This window comes from Ceratotherium simum, chromosome 4 (genome assembly GCF_057802395.1).
Source record: "Ceratotherium simum simum isolate JZ-2026a chromosome 4, ASM5780239v1, whole genome shotgun sequence".
NCBI classification, from domain to species: domain Eukaryota; kingdom Metazoa; phylum Chordata; class Mammalia; order Perissodactyla; family Rhinocerotidae; genus Ceratotherium; species Ceratotherium simum.
This window is the reverse complement of record NC_141903.1, coordinates 33,998,848-34,020,277: the sequence shown is the minus strand read 5'-3', so window position 1 is coordinate 34,020,277 and position 21,430 is coordinate 33,998,848. Positions and strand designations below refer to the sequence as shown.

The 21,430-nt window shown below is 50.4% G+C and overlaps 1 protein-coding gene and 1 long non-coding RNA gene across 8 annotated transcripts in view; one reads left to right on the top strand and one right to left on the bottom strand.

The window, feature by feature from the left end:
- Positions 1–229: 229 nt before the first annotated feature.
- SPRY4 (sprouty RTK signaling antagonist 4) lies at positions 230–15,302 on the bottom strand. 4 transcript variants are annotated; one of them, XM_087429623.1, is made up of 3 exons: positions 15,204–15,302; positions 14,133–14,315; positions 230–4,820 (listed from the first exon to the last, which is right to left on the bottom strand). In XM_087429623.1, exon 3 carries the CDS (start codon positions 4,771–4,773, stop codon positions 3,874–3,876), a length of 900 nt encoding a protein of 299 aa, XP_087285749.1. In that variant the 5' UTR covers positions 4,774–4,820; positions 14,133–14,315; positions 15,204–15,302; the 3' UTR covers positions 230–3,873. The 4 variants fall into 4 exon arrangements, with proteins under 4 accessions (XP_087285749.1, XP_087285751.1, XP_004420104.1 ...); XM_087429625.1 differs by lacking the exon at positions 15,204–15,302 and adding an exon at positions 12,066–12,215 and having other exon boundaries at positions 14,133–14,428; XM_004420047.3 differs by lacking the exon at positions 15,204–15,302 and having other exon boundaries at positions 14,133–14,417.
- Positions 14,555–21,430, top strand: part of LOC147917236 (uncharacterized) — a 255,518-nt gene continuing 248,642 nt past the window's right edge. For all 4 annotated transcript variants that reach the window (XR_015551937.1, XR_015551935.1, XR_015551936.1 and 1 more), the window contains exon 1: positions 14,555–14,654. This is a non-coding gene — a long non-coding RNA (uncharacterized LOC147917236). The remainder of the gene's footprint in view (positions 14,655–21,430) is intronic.

The window sequence follows — 21,430 nt, the reverse complement described above, 5'->3', positions numbered from 1 at the left end:
GCACCTGGCAGGATTCAGCTTCCTAAGAAAGTGAAGCTTTCCTCCAATGGTTCGAAGGTCATCCTAGAGGCAGGACAAGGGACTGGCCAGGAAGCCCCCTCTCCCTGCCCCTTTGTCCTGCCAGAGCTTGGGTATGCATTTCCCATTGGTGACTGTTCTTTGACAAACCTGAAGCCTTGCTGGGTGAGGATGTCAGGGTGTGAACACACAAACACACAAGAAACGGCAGTCCTGTGTATATTTAACAATATATATTTATATATATTTTCTAGATCAGTACATTCAGTTTGTAACTTGTTTTTTTCTTCACAAACAGAAGAACTCTTACAATAGTAGACTTTCTAAAATAAATACTATTAAAATAGAGCTTCAAAATAAATATTCTATACAAAGGAAACCTGTGGTAACTTTGTTGTGGGGTGAGAAGGGGCCACAGTGAAGGGGAAATGAAGTAGGAATGTGGTGCAGTGGGAACCTTGAACAGCTTTTCTGTTTGTAACACAAAACCAAACTGTGGGGCGGTGAGAAGAGAAAGCAAGACAAGACACCATAACGGAGTTACCCACAGCAAAAATGGCAGCGTGAGATTTGTCATCAACTGTCACAGTAAGCAGAGGGCATGAAAAGGCTTACCGAAGGCATGAACCAGAAGGCCGGTGAAGCTTGTGGGATGCCCTAGTGAGTTGTACAGTGCAAAGTTGTGTGCTGCCCACAACCCATGGGACATCTTCTGGGGCAGCATGGGAGGAGAACATGAAGCTCCGAGGTGATGGAATCTGGGTGCTGGTCCCAACTAACATTTTCCATGTTGTGCAAGCTTGAACAAGTCATTATCTAACTGGGCCTCACTTGATGTACAATGGGAACCCACGCAGACTGCAGAACGCTGAAAGAACCAGACGCATCACATGAAGGTCTTCTATCTCTGTAAGCTGTGAAGGGGTCCATATCCACAGCAGGGATTGGTCTTCACCTCTTCCAACCGGGGACCGTGAGAAGCCTTGGTCACGCCCCGTCATCTAGCTGGGAGGGCTTTGCTATCCTAGACCCAGTTCCCAGGGTGCTTGCTGGAGTGTTGGGCCTTCACAAACCCACCCTCAGTGGGGAACAGTCAAGGCCCCCTAGGATAAGTGTCCTGGACCCAGGCTTGTGGACCCCACCCCCCACCCCAGGTTGAACAGAAGTGGGAACCAGCTGGCACTTTTCAAAAAAGGTCAAGACGAGGCATAATCCAGCCAAGCAAGCCGTTGGTGACAGAGAACACAATCAGCCAGAAGCAGCCACAGAAATGTGTCACGTTTCTGAGAGCCTTGGTCCCTCAGTGGCCCCCAGGGTCCACGGGCAAGCCAGTTTTCTTTTGTTTTGATTTTTGCCAAGAAGCTGAGAAAAACATGCTGAAGGACTGCTATGCAATAGAGCTGGGAGAACCAAAGCTGCCTCAGTCCTTCCCTTTCCCGCCGAGCACACAGGACACTGAGAGTTCTGCAGACATCATCTAGCAGGCTAAATGCAAACCAAAAAGAACAAGCCAAAACAGGGAGAAAAAAAAAGAACCGAAACCCAGATAAATCCATGTTTACAACTATGTACACATAAAGTCAGGGTTCAGGAGGCTGTTTGCCAGGAAACAGGGTCTATGTAGATAGAGGATCGGTGGTGTGCGTGGGGGTGTGTGTGTGTGTGTGTGTGTGTGTGTGTGTGTAGACACAGCTTATGTAAATCAACTCTCCACAGAATGGGCGTGTAGAACACCAAGATCACCAAAGTGCATCTTGCCACTGGGTCAAGTTTCCCATGGAGACATCTGAGGGAGGGCTCTGGGAAAGGGTCCGAGGTCTCGCCAAGAGTGGACGTGTGCCCTCTTTTTGGGGTAACCTCTGCAGACCTATTCTGAGGAAGACATCTCCAGTCCCTTCAGTACACATCTGATACATTCAATTAGCATAAGTGGTTGGCTGAATGTGTTTTTTCTACTATCCCCTCCGATTTGTGCAAGAACATCCACACATCCATCGCAACTGTGGCAAGGGAGCTACGTGAATCAGCCTTAGAAAATGTAGATGCAATATTTCATATTTGCCTTTTACAAGCTAGCAAATGTTATATAAATAAAGCCTAAAATAATAAGACCCTCCCCTCCTCTCCTCCGATCAATAAATACCTATGGTTACAATTAACTTATTCTAAATCATAAGATGTTACTACTAGTCTTCAAGAAGGAAAAAAAGAAAGTCTTGAGAAGCATCGGGTGCATGCCAATCACAGCTACCTGCCTCTTTGCGCCCTTTCCTGGAGGCAGGTCTCCTCCTACAGAATGAACTGGAAATGCTGCCTAATGAATGCACCTCCAATTTCACCTGGGGTAGCTTTTCGGACCCAGGCCACTTCCTTTCATTGGGGAGGAACACAAAATACTACAAGAAGCAAAAACCCCGCACAACAGCTGGGGAGGACCAGACACACTACAGCTTTTGCATGCAACAAGTACCTACCCACTGGACGTGCTGCACTTTCTGAGTCCTTTAGCACCTTGAGAGAAAGAGTTGCTACGTCTTTGGGGGCTGTCGGGAGGGGGTGGTGTGGCCATGCACAGAAGCAGGGCTCCATCCTAAGAAGCCCCTGGAGAATCTTCTCCCCAACTCGCGCTCTTCTGACTCCCCCGCCAGGGCTTCCTAACACTAAAATAGACTCTTTTTTCATCATCTGTCTATTTACATTAAAGATACAGACACATCACTCTACACAAAAGGCTATGACAGCAAGCAGCAGAATCAGAAGAGAAGGAACCCATACCCAGCTCGGCTCAACTGTCCCTCTGCCAATGGGAGGTGTTGCCTCTCTTCTTTGCTGTTAAAATCCTCTTCTTGGTGGGGAGGGGGATTGTGTTCCTTGAGGTTGCTCGCCCCCTAGATTTTGAAATCAGCCCTTCCTGGGGGTGGCCCAAAAGGAAGCAAGTGTTTTATTATTATTTTTTAAAACACCATTAGCATCTGGGTTAATTATTCTATAAAAACATAATGACTGGATCCAGAGACCACAGCCTCAGACTCACTGGCAAAATGATATTTGGTCTCGCATTTGCCGCCCGGCCTTCTCTACCCATCAAGTTTTTGGATCTGGGTAGAGAGAACTCGGGACACGTAGTGGGCAGGTGAGTCTGTGACTCGGAAAGAACCGAGGGACGGTGCTATGAGTGGAACACCCCCAAGAGTTAGTGATGAAGCTGGAAGGGAGAAATGCACTGCGCAGTGGCTCCTAAATCCGTCCGTGGCTCTGGGGAGGCAGAGTGAGGAACAAGGCCTGGACTCACCGGCCATCCTCCTTTCTCAGGGGGAACCCAAGTATATACAACAGGGATTGCTAGGGTCTACACCTTCCCCGAGATCGTGGGGCAAACTGGGGGGAAGGAGGAGGAGAAGAAGGTACAGACGTCAAGATTCCAAGGGTCTTCTTCAAAAGTCCCCTGGCCATTCAGTTAACGATTCCTCCCAGGCAGCCAAAGAGAATGGAAAAAAGGGGGGAAAAAGGGAGGGAGGAGGAGGGACTGGGAAGGCATTCAAGCAGCTGCAACTTCCGGATGTGTCCACATCTGTGTTCCGTCTTCTGGGAAAGAAAAATCCCCCTACACCACACCACACCCCTGCCACTGTCTGACACAAAGTTCCAGGACCCTGGAAAAAACCCCAAAGCGCTTCTTTATCCTTTTGGGGAAGAATGGGTGGGTGATGGTGGTCTCTGTTTCTTCAGAAGCTGGGGGTGGGGAGTGGGCAGAAGAGCAAGGTCAGCCTCAGGATGCTAAAACCTCTGGCCTCGCTGTGGTCTTCTCAGCTGTCAGAAGGGAGCCAAGTTTCCAGGAGGCTTCGACCCCAAGTGTCAGAAAGGCTTGTCGGGTCTGCCGGCCTTGGCGTCGCTGGTGGCTGCCTTGCAGATGACGCTGTTCGTGTGCTTGCAGCGGCAACCAGGGCGGCGCAGGCGGTCGTAGCCGCGCTGGGCCAGCTTCACGCAGCCGGTGGCAGGCAGGTAGCAGAGCAGGCAGGGCAGCACCACGGAGAGAGCGCCCATGAAGGACCAGCGGGCGCAGCAGTTTGAGCGGGAGCAGGAGCAGGGGTGGTCGGCACAGGAGCCCTCATCGTCCTCGTTGGTGCAGTGGTAGAAGATGCCCTGCACCAGGCACATGCAGGTGCCGTAGTTGACCAGGGTCTGAGCTGAGCACAGGCATTCCTGGTTGCAGACCCAGCAGGAGGGCAACGTCCGGGGGGACGCGCACTCCTTGCACTTGCACTTCCCACAGGCCTCGCACAGCAAGAAGTGCTTGTCCAGCTCTGGTGGGACTGCTGGGCCCTTGAGGTCCAGCGGCTTGCAGTGGACCGCCTTGGGCTGGATGCGCACAGCCCTCGGGGAGGCCTGCTCAGCCACGGGCGGTGGTGCCATGTGGTCTAAGAGCCGCTGGTCAGAGGACGTGCTGCTGCTGCTGCTCACAGAGCTGGGGCGCCCGCTGAAGGAGATCCAGTGGTGGGTGACGTCTTGGTCACAGCGGGCAGGCGTCGGGGCCAGCTCTGGCGCCCCTCCCCGGGTCCGCTTAGGGCCAGTGGGGGGCACCAGGCCAGGGTTGTCTATGTAGTCATTCTCCACGTGGCTCGTCTTCATCTGGTCGATGGGGAGGATGGTGAGTGGGTGCTGGAGCCGGCTATGGGGCATGCGGCTGTCAAGAAGAGGCTGGACCATGACTGAGCTGGGAGTCAAGGGGACGCTCTGTGGGATCGGGGGCTCCATGGGTCTGGAGGTCCTGGACTGTGCTGAGAAACAGGCTTCTAGGGGCCCTGGGGGTGGGGGTGGGGAAAAGGAAGAGAGAATGGATTGCAGGCATCAGTATGCAGCCTGTTAACACTCCCACCCCCATCAGGTCCTTGGGAGCCCAGAGAAATGGGAACTGGATTCTCTCAGTGGGCTCTCCAGCATTAAGGCTGAGATGTAATAGTTACAACAATAATAGTAAGTAGTAGAAATAACACTTATTTGGCACTTAATATGTGCCAGGCACTCTCCTAGGTCATTGACTCTTCACAATAATCCTAAACATGGCTACTATTTTATTATCCCTTTTCTAGTTACAGAAAACTAATGTTCAAAGTAACTTGTCCAAAGTCACGCAAAACTACCAGTAGCAGAACCAGGACTCAAACCTGGGCCGTTCAAGTTCATTTTTGTAATCCTGTGAAATATGCTCCTTATTAAGATAGACAACTCAGGGCTTACAGACACAGGCTCTGAAATTAGATCCAAATTCCAATTCTTACCTCTCCCGAGCAGTGTTGCTGTAAATGAGGTTCTTTAACCTCTATGCCTTAGTTTCGTCATCTGTAAAATGGGTTCTTGTGAGGATTAAATAAGAAAATTCATATCCAATACCTGTATATAGCAAGTACTCAGTAATTTATCAACCCCCGGGAGAGCAACAGTTTAGACTTCCTTAGCACTAATACGCATTACGTGCCAGGCATTGTGCCGAGTGCTGAGGATGTGGTGACCATGACAGACAGCCTCTGTGTGCTCCCATGGAGTTTATCAGCCGGATAAACAAAAGCCTTTATTTCAGATAGTCACCAGAGAAAGAAGGGCTGTATCTGATGCCTGCACGTCCAGGATATTGACTTATTACCACCACTTCTAAGAGCAGCAACCCTCACTGGCTAATAACCTCCGGGTAGGTGTGCTTCTGACACTTGGATGGGAAATCCTCGAGGGGCACTCACATCACCCATTCCCAAGAGCTGAGCTGAACAGTCAGCCTAAATGCTATTTACTAGAAGAGCTAAGCCAACCCTGGATCAGTTTCTAATTTCACCGAGAGAGTGCAATTTTAAGCTGGAATCCGGCCAGAGATTCAACTGCAGAGCCTGACACGGAACCCCAGGAAGTCACTTAAATCAAAGAGCGGAAACGGCTTGGTTCAAATTTAGAAAGTGCACATTGTTTTCTATTAGAAGTGCCATTTCCTCGCCTGCTGACCTTTACATTCGGAATTCGGCTGGAGATCAATTTAAAGAAATAGCAGCAGCAGGCCAAGACCTCTGCCCAAGGGGACACGATTTGGAATCCAAGGGAAATATTAGACTCTGGGAAGATTCCACCAGGGGGTAGGGGTGGGGGACAGAACAGGGTGTGGATAGTAGGGGAAGATAACTGCCTTTAAAAAAAAAACCCATTGATTTAATGTGTATTTAATGTGTTATGGGGCGGGGTTTTGGTAAACCCTTTTTCAAAATGCTAATGACGTTCTAACTAGGAGAGCCACCCTGCGCCTCTACTGTTAAGTTTATCTTGCCTCAAAAGGGATGCCTAAGAAGGGGATGTGGACAGGTTTCCACTTCCAGTTAACCCCATACCCCTCCAGACTGGGGACAGTCTGGAATATTGGGTCCCTCCCAATATTCCAATCATAGGAAAATGACACTTCACCCCGGGGACTCATCTGTACTCATCAATATCTATGGTAAAGAGTGAAGTGGGGAAAAAAGGCATTTGGGACAATTCAGTGTTATATTTCCCCTACTTGGAAACAACTGTTTGATCAGAAATGGTTCCACTGTTGGGGAAGGGCTTCCTTCCATGCTGTCCAGCCTGTCCGAAATAAAGAGCTAGCTCTGGATGCAAATGAAGGGAATAAAAGGGAGCTTATCCACAGAGCTCTCATCTGTATATCATCTATGCTGCAAAATGCAAAAAAGCATGAAGTCTTCTACAAGGTTCAGTGCTCAGTCAACTGATATTTCCTATTTGCATATGGCGAGAACTATTGGCTTTGCTCCCATGGCCCTACCTACTTAAAAGACGATGGTATTTCTGTGCACAGTTATTCTCATCTTGGAGAAAGTCTGCCTAGTGGCAGCACCTGCCTTCTGTCTCCACGTTCTCTCCAGATGAAAGGAGAACATCATCTTCAAACGGGAGACTTGCCCATTGCAAGAGTTAGCCCTGAGTATCTGGCAGGTCAGCCACCAAGAAGTAGTAGTCATTCTCCAAGGCAGCCTCCTGTGGGGATCCTGTGGTCACGCCTGGATGGGGGAATGTCCAGTAAGCATCTACAGAGAGGACTTTTTCCATGGATCAGGCTGGCCATGGGGCAGGAACTTCAGGGACTGCCACCTCAGCCCACTTATTCTTTGCAGAGGTTCCAAAGCCTTGCTTCTAGAAGAAACGGGTTTGGGGTCAACAGAAGAGGGTTAGGAACCCCAGACTGCAGCCCTGGGGACTTCGCCTGGAGGAAAAGGTGTGACTAGGCATAAGAATGGAAAATGCTGAGGGAGGCACAGGATAAGACTCTCCAGCGCCAGCCAAGTGTTGCCTCTGCCAGGATTCCCACCACGGACAAAGACGGACAAAGACAACACGATTCCCTTCTTCCAGAAGCTCAGGTCACGAATACTCAGGGTCCCGCCAACAAAATGCCAGTGGCAGTTTGAAGGCTGTACTGCCGCATGTAGTTGGGCTTTTGTCTCTTAGGACCAAGATCGGGAGTTGCCACGCTGTGGGAAAAAGTAAGGGGACTCTCCCCCAAGCAGATTATCCACTCTCCTTTCCCCAATTCTATTCTTGGGGTTCTTTACAAACAGCCACCTTTTCTGTGGATCCCCAGTGCTCAGGGAGTTTAATAGGCCCTGGAATCAGAGGGCAGATTCATGGAAAAAGTTCTATGGAAAAGCCCCACCGGGAAGCCAGGATGGGAGCAGCACCTGCAGGCAATGGGCTGTTGGCATTAGCAGGCTCCCACCAACCTCCAGAGGTGCTGTCAACATCTGGGCCTGCAGTTGGGACCAGACTCGGGAGTGAGAGCTTGGTCCACGGTGACTCAGCTCTCTTGGGACACGCCGCAGCCAAGACAGCTCCAACAGGCATATTCTAAAACGCATTTTCCCTATCACAACCCAGATGTAGGATTCCTTCTGGCCACCAGCTCAGCACAAACCAGCGCTGGCTCAAAGTCGCACTGCTCAAACCTCGTCAGGCCTCCTCGCCTCACCTCCCCATTAGCAGGGACCCTCTACAGGAGGGTTGAATTCATTTGGATGACAAAGAAAAACAACTTCCTGAGCAGCCAGTTTGATAATCCCTCAGCACAGCTAAATGAAGTCTCAAAAAGAAACCCCAATCCTCAGTTGGTTTAGAAGATCAATCTCTACTCATTGGGACACACCTACCCTCCAGTCTAAGCAACGCTGATGAACTTAAGTGCAGTTATTTAATATGTACTCTCTGCTTCCCCTGCAAGGAAGGAAGAGATTTATAATATAAATAGGAGAGAGGAGGCTGTGTCTCATTTAGGCTATTCGGAAGACTGATGGCCAATTTGGAAGACTGTGGACAGAGAAAGAAAGCCAGCACTCCACTTAGCCAAAGAAGGTCCTCAATCGAGTTGTAGGTGGCAGTCTTATGGATTAGCACAAGGAAAGGAAACTTTTACCTCCACTCCAACCTTCTAATAATAAATAATAATTATGGAAGCAGCTAATACTTATGAAACATTTCTTGGTGTCATGCTGTGTGCTAAGCCCTCAATGATTTTCTCATTTAATCCTCACCATCACCTTGGAGGATAACACCCATTTTGCAGAAGAAACGGAAGAATAGAGGGTCATCAAGCCGGCGAATGAATAGGGCGGGATTCGAACCCAGACAGCAGAGGCTCCAGAGGTGGCAACCTTAATCTTGCAGCCCTGACTTACAGTAACTTCTGGGTATTCATGGAAAGGCATGAAAGCTGTGATCACTTCACAGCCATGGACTCTACCAGTCTCCCCAGTCTGCCACCAGCCCCCAGGGAACCTCATCAGGCCATCCGCTGCCAGCTCTTAACCAAACCAGCAGGGAAATGAAGCCCAACAGGGCTTTCATCAGTCTGGCCCCCAATTAGGGGAGTTTTCAGTATGGAGAGCAGAGGCTGGGGGTTTGAAATCTGTCACTAAAGGAAGGCTCGGAGCTCAAGTTATCTTCATTTCCAATTCAGTTTCTTTTTGGTCATCCCTTCTGTCACCTCATACACCACCATTTTACTAAGTATCTTCATTTTTATTTTTCTTAAAATTGAATGGGTCTCAATTGCAGGATCTCACCACATAGCAGTCTCTAAAACGAAACCCTAGAGTGGGAGGGAATCCCCTCTCCTCCCACCTATAAAGGGTCCCTAGGGTCCCACCTTAAGGGTCCCTAGGGCATGTTCACAGATGGTGCTTCCTGGTCCAGGTCTGTGGGGAGGGGAAGGAAGAGCCAGGGTTAGATGAAGCCAGAAGAAGAGATCCTAGAATACTGAATCAGCAGGACACTGAAAAGCTCAGGGCACACAGCCCAGTGTTTGCAGCGTGGCGTCTGTGAGCCTGACGCTGCATTTGTACCTGTGAGGAAAGGCTGAGCATCAGGCTGCAGACCGCTCAGTACAGGCTGGTTGCAAAGAATCAAGAGGCATGTTAAATACCCACACCACCCACCCTCCTCTTCCCCTTGACTTAGCCGGGGGGAGAGGAGTAAGAGGGGGGAAATACTAGGAAAACCTGACAGTTGTACTTTGAAAACTACAAGTCAGCTAACGACAAACTGGCAAGAGGCTCCGAATGAATGGGCACTTCCTGCACTGCCCCATTCAGTCTTGGCAGGTTCTTTCAGCGAAGGTTGCTTAACCCTTTAACAGCTCAGAAAAAAAAGGTCTCTAGGCTGCCAGAGAGCCTGCCCACCACTGTCGCTTGGTTTTTTGTGATAGCATCCCTGTTTAGTTAATTAAGCTCCAACCAAAAAACAACTTATTGCTTCAAAAAGACTTTAAAAGGGGCGGGCGGTGGCAGGGGTGGGATGGCAGGGATGAGCCAGGGATTTGCCTTCCCTACACCCTACTGAGGAAGACAGTCTGCATCTCTGCTGAGAACCCGCCTCGGCAGGTGGATAAAGAATTTAGACCAGGTGGATAAAGAATTTAGACGGCTGGATTTGTCTGAGAATCCTTGCTCCTTCCCCCCAGCCCCCACTCCAGCCCCAGCACTAAGGAGCTCACCTCTGGCCATAATCTCTTAAAGATCACAAAAGAAAACAGCTGCTTTTCATCACTTTGTCCCATCACCAGTTATCAGTTCCCAACCCTCTTCTCTTCCTCCTCCACAACCAAGCCAAAGCCCCAGTGCAGGATGAGTGGGAGAGGTCTGCTGTACTTTGCTCTGGGCTATTCTAACTGGCTTCAAATTTCAGCTTCAATGTATTACCCCCATAATTGTTGTCTGCTCAGATCCCCTTCGAGGGGGATTAGAAGTCAAAAGTGAGAAAAGAATGGGGCTGGAAGAAGCCTGTTAAACACAGTTTGGGAACTATTGGCCCACATCAAAGTTTGGGGGAGACCAGAAACCTAGACCCCCAGGGGAGGGCCTCCTCTCACTGGCACCAAGATCCTTTTATTTATCTCTCCACTAAGAAATCAACTTACAATAATAGATTTTAGCTTACTCCTGGGATGGGGCAGGAAATCACTCCCCCTTCCCCTGACCAGAAAGACTCCCCGACAAGGGAAACCACTTTCTGCAAATGGCCACCTGCCCTAGAGGGGCCCCTTCCCTCCTCCACTAGATCCAGCACATCTGTGCTCCCTCCCCAGCGCCCTTGCTTCCTCCACTGACTGTCCTTGGAAAGAACAATCGCGATCACAGCTGAACGGTGGAGCCTCTTAAGCCCAGCCACATGTCCCGGATACATCCCCAGCCTTGTCAGCTGTCCGGATCTGCAGGGTGGCCCCAGACCCTTGAGAGCCAAGAATACCCCGCCTCTTACATCATGCAACACCCTACACCTCCTGTGTAGGGAGGGGCTCCCTTACAACCAGGCCCTCCTCCTAGGCGCCCAGTCTAACAAGGAGCACTGGCCCCTCGGGAAGAATTTCTTCTCCCCCCTTTGCAGATGGGGAGACTAAGACCCGGGCTTAGCTGGTTTCCTAGCCTTCTATCTGCTCCATCTTTGCCCCTAGTTTGGTCTGGAAGGAGTAACACAGCTTTCAGTATGCTACTCTTCATCACCTTCTTCCTCTGGTTCTTTTGAAAGAGCAAAAATATATTCCAATGAGTCACTGCTTTCCCTTCTGTCAGAGAGATCCAGGTTGGCCGTGAGATGGAACCTTCTCCATTCTTGCCATTCCCCTTCCTTAAAAACACTGTCATGTCTACAGCCCAAATCTAAATTTTTCAACTATACCCGTAGATCCCGTGTGTTGTGCAAGAGTCCTCCCCCATGTGTTCCTCACAAGGGAACCTCCACCTCAGGAGAGGCCAGGTGACACACACTCTGGATTCAGAACCAAATTAAATGCCACAACTGTCGAAGAACACTGAACTTCCCTGAAGGAGAGTAGGCACCTTTCCAAGCCTCCCGGGGACCAACACGTGGGTCCCACCCAAGAGGACGGCCCAAGCAAAGAAAAATGCTGTGGGGGCTTCAACGTTGGGGGCTGGAAGATGTCACAGTGAGGGACTTTTAGCCTCAGGAATTAGAAGAGAAGTCCCCACATGTGATCCCACAGCAATAAAGCCCAGAGCAACACAACTCAAAGGCCACTTCTAGAGGTGTTAATGGGTGTTTTTTCCTCCCTTAATTTTTAAGTCACTAACTTTCAAATTTTGCACTGAAAGGCTGCCTTCATTTGTTATTCAAGTCAGCCTAACCTCGGGGCAGAGGCAATGTCACCTTTACCAGAGTCAGGGGTAAAGAGTATGAACTGGACAGGGGTGGAATTCCAAAGATCCTCGTCTCTCCACCTATTCTGGAAGGATGAAAACAAAAATGACATCTACGAGCTCCAGATGCTCACCAGCCCCCAGCCTCTGCCCTGCTTTAGCCAGGAATCGTTCTAGTCTCTGTGTTCTGTCTCCTTCCAAGCCCAACCAAAGCTTTCAGGAGATGTTGCCACTTCAGAGAGTAATCTGGAAAAGGTCGTGGGAATGAGCAATAGAGCATTTATGTTCCACAAAAAGGGGAATGACTTCTGAGTTCAGAATCTAAAAAGGAAGATAACCAAGAGATGTCTTTAAAGTCTTCCTCACCCTAGCTGACCAACATTTGTCCATCAAGGAGATTTCAGAAATCCGCCACAACGCCCTCTATCCGATACTGGCCACACAGCTCAGTTGGCCAGCGTGTGCACTGCTCACATTCATCTGGAGCCTGCTGGCAAGTGAGGACTCTCCCAAGGGCTGGAAAAGAGAGGAAATTCAATTTTACACCGGACCTGTCTACAACTTCTTTCTCACCCTTCTGCTGAAAGACAGACAGAGAGAGAGGGAGAGAAAAAGAAAGAGAAAGAGAAAGGGGCCAACAGCAGCCCCACCTTTCCTAGTCTACCCCACACCCACACACTAAGAGAGAAAAAAGCTGAAAATTTCAGATGTTTATGCTCCATTCATGTGAAGATCCAGAGAACTCTAAACATTGTGAAATCAGCAGCGCGATATTGGGTAGGGCCTCAGGCCAGACCGAGCTTAAGAGATTGATAAGCCCACATTTCCTAAATGCTCTGGGCCTTCACCTTCCAGCTTGGTATCCCTGAGAAGCTCGTCAGGAAGACTGGAGAGCCTTGGCCAGCTAATCAGACAGACATGCACTTGCTCCTGCCCCTCCCCAAGCTGGAGAGAATCACGCCACTGATTTGGAGGCAGGAAAGAGGGGGTTCCTACTGAGTCCGGGCACCCCACTGAACCCATACCTTTTCTTTCAGCCCTAATCATGCTGGGGGGCTCCCAGAACCCCGATGCGCCAGGAGGCAGCCTCCTGCCCTCACCCAGGCCTGGCAATATGGATGCCCATCCAGCAGCTGGTGAATGAGGCAGCCAGCAGCTTCCCCTCTGCCCACCACCCAGCCCCTCCAGCCCAGTTGGCTTCTCCTGTCCATCGCTCAGCCAGTCAAGCCATGCAACCATTTTTCGCCTTCTTGCCTCCTCTGCCCACAACCCTCAGCACCCAATCAAAGAGAATTGAGAAACCGTCTTCTTGCACAAGAGCAGCTACTGTCTAAATGTTTTTTGATCGTCTGCATGGAGGGGGAACTGGGCACAGCCCTGGTCCCAGCTATGGAGCCAAGCTCCAGCTGTCCTGGCTGGCCAAACCCGCCCTCGCCCCCCTTCATTGCCCCCGTGGCCTTGGCGGTTCAGAATTTTCAGAACGTACCGTCTCTATCCTTCTCTCTTCTCGGTGATGTCAAGCCTGGTACCACCAAGAAGGAAGGAGGAAAGCAGGAGCCTTATCTCTCCTACGCACGCAACCTCTTCCTCCAGCTCCCTCAAGCCCAGCGTTATGTAAACGCACCTTCAGCCCCCACCACAGCCCCAGCACGGCCTGGGGGCTCCGGGGCCTGGCACAGCTCGGTGCCCGGGGATAGGGAGGCAAGAGGAGGCCGAGGAGCCTCGGGCCCTGCAGAGGCCGGAGAAAGGAAAGGCAACTGCAAGGCAGCTGCACAGCAGAAAATGCGGCAGCAGAGCAAAGGTCAGACGGCGAGGAACCGCCTCGCCAAAAGGGAGCAGAAATGCCCAGTCCCTGGCCAGCCCCCCGGTGACCATAGAGGGGGAGGCAGAAGGGGAGAAAACCCAGTCCGTCACCGCTCCGAAGAGGAAAGAAAAACCTACGTCGAGCATAGGCCGCTGCGGCGGACTGGGAAGATCTACGGCAGAGCTGGCACCGTGGGCACCGAGCCGGGGGTGGGCGAGCCGCCCAGGGCGAGGGTGCCCGCCGGACCCAAAGGTGGCTCCTGTCGGAGGCCGGAGTCTTCCGTTCCAGCGCCCGAGGCGGGTGGTGGCAAGAGGAAAGGCCAGGCCAGAGGCAAACTCTGGGACACGCACGGGGCTTCCCGAGTCGCAGAGAGCAGGGAAGCCGGGCTTGGCAATGCCCGGGGGTCGGAAACGCCAGTGCCAGGCTGTGAACACCCCCGGCGCCGTGCCGGCCCAGCCGAGGGCGTCCGGGAGCTGCGGCGCAGCACAACGGCTTAAGGAGGCGCAGAGAAAGGGAAGGAACACTGAGGCGCGCCTAGAAATAGCGCACCATTTGCCCCAGCCTGAGGGGGAGTAGGTCGTGGCTTACAGGGGGACAGTTTCAAATCCCGAAACCGGCCAGGGACTTACTTTGAGGAGCCGCAGAGTCACAAGCATTGCTCCACGTCTGTGTGAATCCCCGAACCCGAGCGCGTCAGACGCCGCTGTCCTCGCAGACGCCGGCCGGAGGAACCGGCACGGCTCCCTGCGCTCCGCAGCGCCAACTCCGCGCTGTCAGCTCGTCTCGCTGCCTCCTCGGCGATGTTGCAACCACTGCCTGGGAAAATGGCTTTTTTATGAATGGGAGGGAAGAGAGCTCCAGTGCGCACGCGCGCCGTTCGCGATTCTATGAATGGGTGGGCACAAGAGACCCCGCGCGCGCATGCGCTGCGCTCCTTTTTTTATGAATGGGGGGCCGGAAAAGAACTTAACCCGTGATTGCTGGGGCTGCCTCTCGCTCCTCCAGGGGCCGTCGCTTTTTACAAAGGGGGGTGGAGGTTGTTGTTGCCTTCTTTTTTTTTTTTTTTTTTTTTTTATGAATGGAGGGCGGCGGCGACTGCTGCAGCTGGCTCAGCTGCGCGGGCTGTACCCCCTCCCAGCCTGCGAGAGGAGGTAAAGGCCACCTTCAAGCCACTGCGGGCCTGGGCAGGAACCGTCAGTGTCGCTGGGGGGTGGGGGGTACTGCGTCCTCCGGATCCTGGGCCAAGAGCCGGGTGGGGGAGGATACACCTATATCTATGGATCTCTACCCGCCGCAGGCAGGAGGGGGAGAGGGGGCAGGTGCGGGAAGACCCCTGCTGGGGGCCTTCTCTTTCTCTGGACTAGGGCGTCGGGGAGGGGGAAGGGCCTTGAAGCTGCGTTTACCAAATATTAAGAAAATGTCAAAAGTGCATTATCAAAGAAGGGCGGAGTGGGGATTGTTGTGTGAATCTGGTTCCTTTCCTGAGGCTTTCTCCCTTGAGTGAGTGCAGACCACCCCTCCCCCCCATTTCTTGGGTGTGGACAGCGACGGGGCCGAGGCATCTTCCGGCTCCAGTACCCCCCTGGGCGATGCTGGCTATTCAGCTAGAGGAGACCTGGCTCTCGCCTTGAAACGCCCCTCTTCCCCCCGCCCCAGTGTAATGTCCGCAGTGCCCCGGCGTCTGCCTGCCCTCTGCTGACCCGGCTAGCTGCTCCCTCTCCAGCCCCATGCGTTTTCCAGCCCTCACGGGACTCGGGCCCGAGGAGCGTCTGTCCACCGAAGGCCGCGGCTCTTTGCTGCTGTAGGCGCCTTTCCCCGACTACCCCACCAGCTCCCCTCGGAGGAAGCGGGAGCCGCCGAGAATTGGCCAGGTGGATGGGTGGAGCCGGTCGCGCCGAGGATGCTGCTGAGGTGGCCGCGGGATTAAATAACAACAGGGGGCTCGAGCCGCAGAGGAAATGGAAATGGCTGGGGATCCTTTCTTTGCAGCTAATGATGGGGGGTGGGGGAGAGGCGGGGGTAGCGCATCAGCCCAGGCCGGTGAAAAGAAAGGCCCCCGCCATTAGGCCTGACTCTGGGAAGGCGAGGAGCCTTCGCAGCAGGCCCAGCTCCGCCCAGGAACGGAGGGGGCTGTAGCCTCCGGGGAATACAGGGTGGGGGGTGGCTTTGATGCGGGGATAAGAGCTGGGCCAGGCACTGAATCCCCTGTAAGGTTTGACGTGTTGGTGTTCTGGCTTCACTGGGAGGTTGTGAGGCTGCCTTTTTCTTCCTACGCCACTGTAGGACTGCGCTTGGCTGTTGTCAGGGGAGCCGATGAAAAGCGCCCAGCCCAGGCCAGAGGTCTAGGGCTGGGACTCTGGAGACAGGCAGCGGAAAGACATTTTGCAAACCCAGAGCAGTACTCAAGGACACTGAGTCCCAGTCTAAAATGCCTTCTCGCTACTGAGACGCACCTTTGCAGTGTGACTGACTTAGTCAGCTCCTGCGGGGCAGAGCAGGCCCTCCCCTAGGGAACTCAGTCTTCCTCTCAGGGCTGAGACCTTCCTTAAAGCCATGAGAAAAACACTTTACTAGGACAATAGAGTATATTACAGTTTTTCAGGACCTCCCTTTACAGGTATGGAAGTTCAATATCCTTATTCCCATTTGTCAGGTGTAGAAATTGAGATGTAGAAAGTGGAAGATCTAGTAAATTGTAGTGCTGATTTTCTAGATCTTTGCAACCGGTACATTCTACTTTGCTACCAGCCCTTCTCAGCATCACAAACCTAAAAATGTGTTTCTTGCAAGTCATTGAAGCACGTTAAACAAGGAAAGTTGGAGCAGTAATTTTCCAGCCAGTGTTCGTTCACTCATGAACTTGCTCAAACAATTTAAAGGATGGGAATATATAAATCTCTTCTAAACTGTGGAAGAAAAGCAGGATGGGGGAGGGGGGGTGCTGTTTGCTCTCCTGTTTCCTTTATTAGAGGAATTAGCCGGGAGACAGACAGGGTTCCATTCTTGATCTTTTCTCAGCTTTCCTGAAGGAGGAGGTGAGGAGACCCCAGCCCTGGTGGGATGGTGGGAAGATGGAGGAGCCCCCACTCCTGAGCTGGGAGGAGCCTCTGATGCCTAAGCAGAGTGTGGTTCACTGTCTGGGGAGGCACTGGGGACCATATTCTACTCCTACTTGGAACCTAAAGAGAAGAGTGGTTTGGGGCAACTGTTAATAAATTCATTCATTCATTCATTCATTCGTATATTCTGTGCTAGGGCCTGCCCTGACTTTAGGGACTCAGTGGTGAGAGACTGACAGCCCTCCCTGCCGTTGTGAAGCTCACAGTCTTTTGGGGAGACAGACTGGCAGACTACACGATTTCAGCCTATGATAAGTGCTAGAAGGGAAAAGGAAGGCGAATCTGAGGGTATGGGGAGCGGTGGGGAAGGACCTGATTTTAATTTGGGTACCTTTCTGACAGGGGGCTTGTAGTTGTGAGCTGAGACTGAAGACAGAAGGAGTGAGCCTAAGGGAGGTTGAGGAGACATGCCAGGCAGAGGGAGCCTGGGTGGAGGCCCTGCGGGGGAAAAGCCTGACACGGAGCTGCTGACGGGAGGCCACAGCTTGGCAAGCAAGATTGAAGTCGGCCTAGTGGGGAGTTCAGATATTATCCTCTTAAGAGTTTTAAGCAGGGTCATGACACACTCTGATTTGTGCTTAAACCTCTCCAGCAGCCCAGGGGCCAGTGGTTGGGGATGAGGGAACAGAGTGAAAGATGGTGGGGGGATGCAGAACATTTGCTCCTTTACAGGTTGGAGACACCACAGTCATTCCTTTGGATTGGGTGGCCAGTAGGCCTGTCCTGGATGTTTTTTCTCCTTCATCTGACTTTGTTCATTCCAAAACTGCTCAATCTGCTGCTTAATCTCTTCCCTGGGTACAACTTCTCTGCTAGAGGCAAAATCCTAACAACCCTGCCTTCCTGCCCATGCTAATAACAGTTCTTTCACCCCAACCTCAGTATCAATGTCTTCACCCCCACAGATCGTGGCCGGGAGAGTAGAGTGGGTACAGTTCTGGGCTTTGTTCTCTTATTAAGCTCCTGCCCTTGCCCGGACCTGAGAGCTGAGTTAGTGGGAGTGAGGAGAGGCAGGAATTCCAATTCAATGACAGGCATTTATGGAGCACTTACTGTGTGCCATTCCTGTGCTTAGCATGTTTTCGTATGTAATATTGCTTTAAAAAGCTGTGTTCTGGGTCTGATCATCCCTCTTTTTCAGATAAGAAGTCAGAGGCTCTGTTTTAATTATTTATTAATTCCACAAGAAATTATTTTGCACTTCCTGTGTATCAGGCACAGTGCCAGGTGTTGGGGTTACAGTGATAAAAGAGATAGACACTATTTTTGCCTTTATAGAGCTTACAGTCAGGGGTGACACCATGGTGAGGGAGCAGGGGTGGGGGTGGGATGTGCTTTCCCCTATAATCTTCATCAGCACCCTCAATCATTTCTATATTCAATTGACATTTCTCAACCTGATTTCAAGTACTAAGCAGTGGAAGCCAAGCCCCCCAACCCAAACAGCCCCCACCTAGACAGAAAGTCTGGAACTGCTACTGTTTATAGTCAAGTAGGGGGGATAGACATTAAACAAATAATTGATCAAAGAATGATTTAATTACAGTTAACATCAGTGGTGCATGAGAGAGTGCAGAGAGCAAAGGAAGGGGCACAGCCTGGGAGCCCTGGCGAAGTTTCCCTGCAGCTCAGATCTGCAGAATGCAGACTCAGCCAAGCTGGGCTTGGTGGCCGGAGGCGCAGAGGCAGGAAGGAGCGTTGGGGAGTGCTAGAGCAACTGAAGATAGGCAGGGGGACGTGTTAGATCCAAGGTTAGAACTCTCTTCTGGCACTAGCCCCAGCTCAGTGTGTTCAGCTGTTTCAGCTCTGGAGACTGGAGAGCTTGAAAGACAGATGTGCAGACACTGAGCACAGACTGCTGGGGTCCAATCCTAACCTACCCTTACAAGCTCCATAGCCTTCAAACTTTATGTGCCTCAGTTTCCTCTTCTGTAACATGAAAACTAATAGTAGTACTTACCGCAAAGAGTTGAGTGGAACTCGAATGGAATAATGCACATAAGCACTTAGAACAGCACATGGTACACTGTGAGTGCTGAATACACGTTTAGATGATCATTCAACATACCTAGCCATTTTGAGGCAAGGAATGGGTTAGAATTTTAAGAGGAGCTCATTTATCTAGGTGCATCAAAACCTCAGAAAAACAATCAAAAATGCAAACAAAGATTTCTTTATTAATAAATAGTTACAACAATAATACTGTTGCTGTCATCGCTGCATTAACTAGCACAGTTTTTGTTGTGGTATTTTCAGCTGTGTGGCTGGGTATCTTAAATAGCTCACCAAAGAGTTGATTTTAACCACGCCCAATATAGACGCTTGAATTTTGGTGGTAGCAGATCGTGTGATAGAATGCTGAATGTTTGCTGAATGATGATTCTCTAGTATCAGTATGGGAGGAGGGGGTGTTATGCACTTGGTGACTTTGCATAATTCTTAATCTCTTCAAGCCTCTATTGTAAAAAGGGGATAGTCATAGTAGCTGCTTCAGAGGGTTGTTGTGAGTGACAGAGTACATGATGTTTTTCAAGTAATTTAGCTCAGAACCAAGTGCACAGCTATTTTTGTGGTCCTCTAATTGCTCTAACAGGGAATTTCTTAAGATTTTAATTTGTTATGATAATATAGGTCACTAGCTTCCTCTTCCCCATCCTTCCTCTAAGACCCTTTCACTCTTTGCTGAACAGGGCAGTGGAATGCTATACAAAAGAAGCTTTCCTGAAGACCTCACATACTTTAAGAGTGATTTCTTCATAGGTGTGAATGTAAAGTCAGATTTGCTTTGTATCAGCTTTGGCTACTGAATCAAGATTTCTATGAATATATTTATATGGCACAGTTCAAATTTGTGTTAGTTCAAATTCACATAAAATGCAAGTGCACTGTTCATTTCAGATGTGGAGCCAAAATCCAAAGCAACCGTTGAGAGCAGTGAGCAAGAAAAGCAGAAAATAAATGGCCAAGAGTAGCCCCCTGGTCCTTGCCAGCAAATCACAGAAATTCCCTGGTAACCTTGAAAATCCAGGTGATACAGTGGTTGGTGATTTCTGGCTTTGGGACTAGACAGACTTAGACTTTGCCACTTAATTGTTGGTGGACCTCAGGTGAGTTACTGATCCTTTAGGCTCTCAACCTTATCCTTATAAGGGTCATGATGATTCCTACTCTATATAGTGGTTCAGTTAATACCTCATAATGTCTGCATCCTTCATATAACAGAATGGGGACCTGGGAGAAGCACAGGGGTGAAGAATGGATGTCTGGACTCTGGAGGGGTCAGCAACTTTCCAGAGGCCTGATCTTGTCTTTGATGGATGCTCCATGAGAGGGATGGAGACTGCACCCTTCTTGTTGTTTTGGGCCACCTTTTGTCCCCTGGCCTCCATTCACACCACCTCATTTGGTCAGTCATTCACTCAACCAATATTTAAGCACATTCTAGGTACCAGGTACCATCCCAGGGCCTGAGGCTACAATAGCAAGCAAGTTATAGGAATCCCCTGCTCTTATACAGCTTAGTCTAATGAGGAGAGCAGATAATAAAAAGTAAACACCCAAATAATAAATAATTTCAAATGTTGGTCAAATCTATGAAGGGAATAATAAAGGGATGTGACAGCAATCCAGGGAAGGAGCTGGCCCCTGTAGAGAGGTCAGGGAAAGCCTCTCTGGGCAGTCTGAAGGCTGAGGAGCAGGAGCCACGCAAATGCCCAGGAAGGAGGGCATGGTGAGTGCAAAGACTAGGGCAGGCGTGAACTGGGGCATTCCAGGACACTGGCACCTTGGGTCTGAGGCTGCAGTTACTCATCTCTGCTCGAGGACATTCTGGCCTCCTCCAGCTGACCTGCACCACACCAGGGCTGGCCCAGGCTCCAGACTCTGGAGTACATGGCCAAGTGCACCAACCTCAGGCCCTGGGGAAGAATTTACTACCATCCTGAATCTGTTACCACCTGCCAAGGGGCCCTTGGGTGGCACAGGCTCTTTCTCAAAACCAGTTTTTATAGAACCACGTACAAAGCAATTCAACTGGGCAGGATTTTTTTTTCTCTTTTCTTAAGTAATTTTTTTATTGAAGTATAACATATTAGTTGAACCATATGAAATTACTGATATTCAACCACTTTTTACATACAAAGATGGCAATTTCATGTGATTCAACGTAAATACATTCAGAAAAGTGCACAAATCAGAAGTGTACGACTCAGTGAATTTTCACAAAGTGAACACAACTGTGGAACTAGCGTCCAGGTCAAGAAACAAAACATTGCCAGCATTCTGGAAACCTCGTTTTTTAATCTTTCTATAAATGGAATTTTTTGGTGAGATTCATCCATGTTGTTGCATGCAGTTGTAGTTTCTTTTTCGTTGCTATATAATATTCCATTATATGACTATACTACAATATATTTATTCATTCTACTATTGATGAACATTTTTTTTTTTTAAAGATTTTATTTATTTATTTTTCCCCCAAAGCCCCAGTAGATAGTTGTATGTCATAGCTGCACATCCTTCTAGTTGCTGTATGTGGGACGCGGCCCCAGCATGGCCGGAGAAGTGGTGCGTCGGTGCGCGCCCAGGATCCGAACCCGGGCCGCCAGCAGCGGAGCGTGCGCACTTAACCGCTAAGCCACCGGGCCGGCTCTACTATTGATGAACATTTAAATTGTTTCCAGTGTTTGCTTCTATGAACATTCTTGTACATGGCTTTTGTTGAACACATGTTTGTATATCCATGGGTATGTTCTAAGGACTGGTTCAGCCTTACCAGGTATTTCCAAACAGTTATCCAAAGTGGTTGT

Coding starts and splice junctions, on each gene's coding strand:
- SPRY4 (XM_087429623.1), bottom strand. CDS start 4,773: ATGGAGCCCCCGATCCCACAGAGCGTCCCCTTGACTCCCAGCTCAGTC.